Source organism: Marmota marmota, unplaced genomic scaffold (assembly GCF_001458135.2).
Source record: "Marmota marmota marmota unplaced genomic scaffold, marMar, whole genome shotgun sequence".
NCBI classification, from domain to species: domain Eukaryota; kingdom Metazoa; phylum Chordata; class Mammalia; order Rodentia; family Sciuridae; genus Marmota; species Marmota marmota.
This window is the reverse complement of record NW_026000211.1, coordinates 6,751,361-6,758,737: the sequence shown is the minus strand read 5'-3', so window position 1 is coordinate 6,758,737 and position 7,377 is coordinate 6,751,361. Positions and strand designations below refer to the sequence as shown.

Below are 7,377 nucleotides of genomic sequence, written 5' to 3'. Positions count from 1 at the left end.
ATATATATATATATATATATATATATATATATATATTCTTTTTTTTTTTTTGCAGAGACAGCGATATATAAAAATAGTGTGGCAACAAGGGAATGAGAAAAATGATATGTGTGTCCAGTGTTAAGTGAAATAATTTGCTATCAATACATTTTTTTTGTTTAATAACTTTTCCTTTAAATATTTTTTAAAAACTCTTGTGAGATAGTTACGTCAACCTTACTCTATTTTTTTTAAGAGAGAGAGAGAGAGAGGGAGAGAATTTTAATATTTATTTTTTAATTATCGGCGGACACAATATCTTTGTTTGTATGTGGTGCTGAGGATTGAACCCAGGCTGCACGCATGCCAGGCGAGCGCGCTACCGCTTGAGCCACATCCCCAGCCCCTTACTCTCATTTTTGCAAGGCACTTTCACTGCTAAAAAAATATTCAATGGACATCATTATCCAAAGTACATGTATAAAGACACGAATTGGTGTGAACATACTTTATATACAACCAGAGATATGAAAAATTGTGCCCTATCTGTGTAATAAGAATTGTAATGCACTCCGCTGTCATTTATTTTTAAAAAATCAATTAAAATTTTTTTCAAAAAAATAAAAAATTATACAGCAGGAAAAAAAATAATTCACTCATACTTATCCTTTTGCAACAAACCCATACGAAGTGATGCTACTGATACAGGGAGCTGACAATTTTTCCAGGAGTGCACTATGGATCTGCACCATATACCCACAGTCAGCTTCTGCTATACTGACCAAGGATTCATCTTTAGTATGGAACCTGCATACATGTGCTAAAAGACAGTGATCTGACTCTGGGAAGAGGCCCATGTAACACTCATCCCCATGTCCCTGGCCTTAGAATTATAAAGGGTCTCCATATGACACATCTATATGATATCTATATGTCTCTATATGACATCTCAAATCATTATGGTGATACCAGAAATAGATATGTATCCTTCTTCAATATTTTTTAATAATTGCTAAAACAGTGGCTTCTTATTTGGGGAAGGAAAACAGGCATAATATTAGATGAGACCTGAAAATAAAATTAGCCAAGTGAGGACTAGGAAGGATTAACAATAGGGTCTGCTGCAGAAGGTTCTGGATGATTTCAATGAGCCAATGAATCTAATGACACATGTGCATCTTCCTCAGTCCACCTTCACCCACTCCCCACCTTAAGTATCACAGTTTCTAAGCACCTTATGCCTTGACGAACTCCTATCAGTTTTTTTTTTAAGTATTTTTCTTAGTCATAGATGGACACAATAACTTTATTTAATTAACTTATCTACATGGGTGGTGAGAATCAAACCCAGTGCTACCCACTTGCCTCACACTCTACCACTGAGCTATGACTCCAACCCCAACCCCTATTAATTCTTGCCAAAAAAAGTTAAAACTCCTGCTTCAGCATCTTGGAGTTATGACCTTTTAAAACTTCTTCCATCCAGGTTGCCAACATGACAGCACAGAATTTGGGGATCGAGTAAATCCTCAGCCCTGATGATTTTCCACCACAGAGAGGACTTCCTTTCAACTCCTCAGACATCTTTCAAAATCTGCTAATACAGTCAAAAGTCCATCCTGGATTTTCACTTTGGTTCAATAGTTTGATGCAGAGTTTAAGTCACACAGAAATGAATTGTTCCCCTCCTGTTCTAAGTACAGGCTGAAATTTCAAACTCAGTCCTCTGTCCCAGTATCACAGGCCCTAACAATAAATCTTACAGGAGTGGAACTAGCAGTGACAAGTGAGTGGGACAGGCGTCCCAACAAATCATCCATGAATTAGCTCATTCAAATTATAACCAATTTTTCCTTCCTCATTCCAGTTGCTAGTTTCACGGACAGACATATGCACTTTGTTTTTGGACTGACAGAAGGAAAGTAATTACAGTAAATAGGACAAAGATCTTTGCCTCCTGGGATTTTTTTCTCTCAACCAGACCTTTTGATCTTGGATTTCCACACCCATCATAAATTGTATTTCTACAACTTTAAAGTTCCAAGACAATTTTACAAATTATATTGTAGGTTAAATAACTTTAGTAAAAAGAAAGAAAGATATGGACAGGATACCACAAAATTATTGGGTTTTTCTCTTGGAGCTGAGGTTATAGATTAGCAGCAGAGTGCTTGCCTCACACATGTGAGGCACTGGGTTCGATCCTCAGCACCACATGAAAATAAATAAAGATATTGTGTCCATCTTTAAAAAATCTTTTAAAAATATTGGGTTTTCTCTTATTCTTTTTTCTTAGCTTTGTGAGATTAATTTCTTAAGAAATAACTATTATTCAGGATAAAAGGCAATCATAAAAGATAACTGTTTAGTCTGGGTTTACAAAACAAACAAACAAACAAAACCAAAACAACAAACTTTTGCATTCAAACATAAAATCTTAATTTTCTGGAAAATAAGAATACTTTTTCATATACATTTCACTTATATTTGATCCAAAATTTATCTTACCTTCATGTCAAATTTTCTGAACAATTTCTGAACAACTTACACAACTCTAATCTCCAGATAGGTGAATGTCATTGTAGATACCAGTATAAATTAAAACACAGTTGAGGCCACTACAAAGTTACAACCACTGTCCTAATACAGTTTATATTTTCTTCCTTTTTATAGCAAGGCAGTACTGTCAGAAGTAAGAGCAAAATGTATTATTTCAAAATTTCTAATACAGAGTCCAGACCCAGGCAAGGACTTTTCTTAAGGACATGCAAGAAATAAATGGCTGATGTAGAGATTTGAAGTTTGTAAAGACAACGGGTGCTTCAAAACATGTGAATTCATTTAACTTTAGTGAAAGCAAAAACCAGGGGCAAAATATACCTGTCATTCAAATAGATGCAAATAAATGAATAAATAAAGGGGGTGGAGCATGCAACCTTGTTCTTAGGGTTGGGGAAGAAGAAAGTGAAATGAAGAAAGCAAGCCCTCTGCATCTTGGTAACCAGAGCAGCTGCCCAGTCAGCACTCTGCCTGTCCTGTCAAAGAGCTCAGTGACCGGCTTAGACCCATAAGGTCTTTGCAATCGTTGGGTAATAAATCACTCTGAATGCCAGAGGGTACCACCTGTTCCCTCTCCCCAGGCTGCTGGGACCATCACCCTATGAGTGCCACTGCAAACATTAGGAAACACCCTTTCCAAAGTTATTTCACACCCGTCACTAATCTACAAGTGCTACTATTAAAAAATACCTAAGTACTGGGCTGGGGTTGTGGCTCAGTGGTAAAGTGCTTGTCTAGCAGGCACTGGGTTCGATCCTCAGCACCACATAAATGTAAAATAAAGATATTGTGTCCACCTAAAACTTAAGAATAAACATTAAAAAAATAAAAATAAAAATTCCTAAGTATTGAACTCAGAGGCACTCAACCACTGAGCCAAATCCCCAGCCCTATTTTGTATTCAGAGACAGGGTCTCACTGAGTTGCTTAGTACTTTGCCATTGCTGAGGCTGGCTTTGAACTCATGATCCTCTTGTCTTAGCCTCCAGAGTTGCTGGGATTACAGGCTTGTACCACTGTCCCCGATAACTTATTCTTTGATGACCTGTCACACTATCCCTGTAGGATCAGGACTGTTATTAATCTCATAGCATGGATGAGAAAACTGAGGTATAGAAGAGTTATGCAATATCACAATCAGCATGTCATGGAAACAGAGGTGAAACGCAGCAGGTGGGACCCTCTACTGACAACCACTATGCTGCCCAGTCATTATACCACGGACCCATCTCACTGACCACTGCTCCTGCCTCCTCTCCACTGCTCTCCCCATAGCACTGTTTTACAACCCCCAAGCCACAGTAAGTGGGCTACAGACAGGTACCTAGCTTAGGGTTAAATACTCAAAGGCTGGGCACATTTAGGAGACTTTGTAACTCTGAACATTACAACAACTGAACCAGTGAAACCATCAGTCCTCTGGCTGGAGTCACATGGGCCGGGCACCAGTCTGGCAGAGTGCAGAAACCAAGAAGCTGGCAGGAGAAGCCAGGCTGTGGCCACTCAGAAAAGAGCAGGGATAACAGAGTGTATTGCCCAAGCAGGGAGACATGGAAGGAGGGGCACAAGCCAACTTTTCCCTTCCTTCGGCCCCTGCTGACCTGATATTGAGTGTGCCAGATTCCCCTGCATCTTTTCCACAAACCTCTGTGTGCTTAAGCTATGCTGAGTTGTCTTTGGTCAAGAAAACCAGAAGCTATCGCTGAAGGTCATGGGGGTCACAAGAGGGCCTGCTCCACCAGGCTTTATACTCCCACTTTCAACTCTTCAATGAAATCTGGACCTTTGGCAATTTCTGCTACATTTCCTGATAATTCCTCTTCCTTCCAGAAACAGGTGTATGGATGTAATAACTTGAAATCTGTTTCAATATTTTTCCCATAAGGTATTCAAAGAGTTTAATAACCTTTAGGCCTGCTTTTCACACACACTCACTGAACACTGTAACATTTGGCATGATGTTTTTTATGGGGCAAGCTATTTCAGATGAGTAGATTTTCTAGATTACTGAAGTTTATAGCATTAAATCTTTGGTTACTGTCAATTAAATTGCCAATAATTCTTCTATAAATGCTGCTGAATTTTATGGTGGCCAATGCAGTGTCCAAACTGCTCCTCATTACAAGAGGGGGATTCATTCAGTATTACGTCTCAAGGAAACTGCATTAAAAAATAAACACAACTGTTTTAAAAACACTCTATATTACCTTACTCCTACCTTTAATCCACTGCCCATAAAATTCAAGCCAACTCCAGGAGGCCAAGAAAATCCAGATGACCTGGAGGAACCTTAAGCATGTCTTGGTTAGTAGCTGAATTTCAGATCTGAGACACTAGAAGTAGGTACCTAGACTGGGAAGGGAATTAAAAGTACATGAAACCTCTCTTTGTTAGAAGGCAAAGAGCTGAGAAATCCAATTTCCTCTAATCATTCTCTTGGAAAGCACCCCTTTCCATCTACCAACTTTACCTCCTCCACCCCCAAAACCACCTAACTTCATTAATAGTTAGAATTTGACCACTTTTGTTTCAATGGTTGGCAAAATTTCTTCCATAAAATTATGGTAGAAAAAGAACTGAACAAGAATTCACACTCATTTTTAATTCAAGTTCAAGAAATGGAGATGGATATCAAGTTATGGTTTATGGTTTTGCTACAAAGTCAGTTCTTGAAAAACAGTAATAACTTTTGAAACTATTTTTCAACTTTGAAAAGCACGTTCTGATTTGGTACCTCTTAAACTACAGGAATAATGCATAGCCACATATTTTTATCATTAGCATCTTGGCAGTTTGTTGAAACACTACTATCGACTAAGAGAAGTTTCTGAGTTCCCCCCACTGGTTTTAAATACTTCTGAATAAAACATTCCTGTTGTGTGCTCCGAGAAGCAATGAAAATGGTGCCAATTCTTCATCATCATGGTTCAGAGTCAGTAAAAATTATATTTAGAATATGCAAACTAAGAATAATTTTTTAAATTGAAATGTTTTTAAATTAAAATGAAACAATAAGATCCCTAAAATTGAAGTCTGACTTCCTTGTCACATTTCTATTCTCTTATCAGTAAACTATAACTGCAAACAATTTCCCTCAAAAGGATTTACCAGAATTTGTCTTAATTTTTATATTATTACACAGACTTGAATTCAACCCACCAGTCGTTCAACACAATGCCAATTTCTCTAAAAGATCAAGCCTTAAAATTTTCAAAAAATAAAAAGTCTACATGCAATTTCTTAACAAAATTCCAGGGGACAGAGGGGAATAGACAAGTGGTCATTACCAAAGAATTTGCTAGACAGTTGTGGCTATGGGAAGTCCAGGAACTACTGGGACTCCCAGAAAGGGCTCGCCTTGGTCAGACTGGGGCTGGAGTCGGAGGCAGCAAGGGCTTTTCCTTGGGAGAAGCCACGACTAATCTGACTAATCCATTATTCCACTCCTGAATCCATTCTTTAAAAAAGTTGAATACTGTTTAGCTACTCCTTAGAGCAAAGAAAAAATCAGAAAACCAACTATGCTCTTTTCTAATAACTAAGCAATATCCATAATCTTCAAAACACATGTTGAATTTTGATGATTTACATAATCTGTCACTTCTTAAAATACACATTCAAAAATTTTCCTCAAAAAATGTCCTCACTGTATTTTTAAAAAAACTCTGAAAAGATTCTGAATTTTGTAAAATACTTATTAGCAATTAATATTTATTCCCCTAATAAATAGCATAAAAGAAAAAAATTCCTAGACATATTATTCTGCAAATTCTTAGTTAAAAGTTCCTGGAAACACTTATTTTGATTTTTAGTTTTGAATAGCAATAGCTTAAATGGCTATACAATTTAAGATTCAAATTATCTCAGAATCTAAAAAACTACTGGGTAATCATTGATCAATGAGTTTTAAAGAGTAGGTTTATATGAATAAAGCATTGCAAACTCTGAAATTTATATAAAATATGTATATATTTACTTATATTAAATTAAACTCTACCTGCTACTCCTGATGCTTCTCATACTTCTTGTTTAAAACATTCATTTTTAATCTTATTACCCCAAACTAAAATTTAGGTAAATGGTAAGTTAGCCTTCTCTCCTCTAAAGGCTTTACAATAGCAGTGGTACACCTGCAGTATTCAAGTAAGAAGAGTGTAGAAAGAACCAAGATAAACTCCCTTGGACCCCACATGCATCCTGCTTCTGTAGGAAAAATCCTCTGATCTGCCCTTCATGGCATTCAGCCCTAAGATGCAGAGAGAAAGATCTACTCTTTGGCCCTGAATTCTGGCTATGTCCAGAAAACCAGCCCTGACCTTAAATGATGCCCACGAGAAAAAAAGCAAATATTTGAAACCATGTTGTACAGAGATGTGTAAATGAACTAGTTTGCCTCAACAATTTAGTTTCCATAGTTTTACAGATGCTTAAAAATATTTAGAAATATCAGCACATAGTAAAATAAGAGAATTATAAAATGTAAACAATGAGCTTTCAATTTTCAGACTCCGGATCAATTTATCCATACTTGCATCTCATCAGCCTCCTGCCAACTTCAACAACTCCAACATTTCAGCCTGGGTTTCAAAACCCCTCCGCTGTGACTTGTTCTCAGCAGAACCTCCTAGCCTTATATTTTGTTATTCTCCACATGCATACTGTAGTCTAGTCTGTCCTCATACTATCCTTAGAACATTTGTCTTCTTACCTGCATAGGTAAAAAGATGCCCTAAGCTGTTTCTGGCTGCCTCTCGCTAGTCCCTAGCCCTTCACCTGTGCTCCCACTCCCAGGTCTTCTGAGCTACTGCAGAGACAGATCGAGAAGGTTCCCTGCCTTCT

General features: G+C 37.4%; 1 protein-coding gene across 5 annotated transcripts in view; it reads right to left on the bottom strand.

Moving 5' to 3' along the window:
- The window catches only part of Slc7a2 (solute carrier family 7 member 2), a 76,532-nt gene that overhangs the window by 31,929 nt on the left and 37,226 nt on the right, over window positions 1-7,377 (bottom strand). Inside the window, exon 2 of one of the 5 annotated variants that reach the window (XM_048791824.1) lies at window positions 4,757-4,890. The exons of 2 other annotated variants lie outside the window; for them this stretch is intronic. In XM_048791824.1, coding sequence (XP_048647781.1) covers window positions 4,757-4,774 — 18 coding nt within the window. In that variant the 5' untranslated portion in view covers window positions 4,775-4,890. Of the gene's footprint in view, window positions 1-4,756; window positions 6,166-7,377 lie in introns of those variants that run through there. 2 more of the 5 variants (XM_048791823.1, XM_015486062.2) reach the window with 2 other exon arrangements.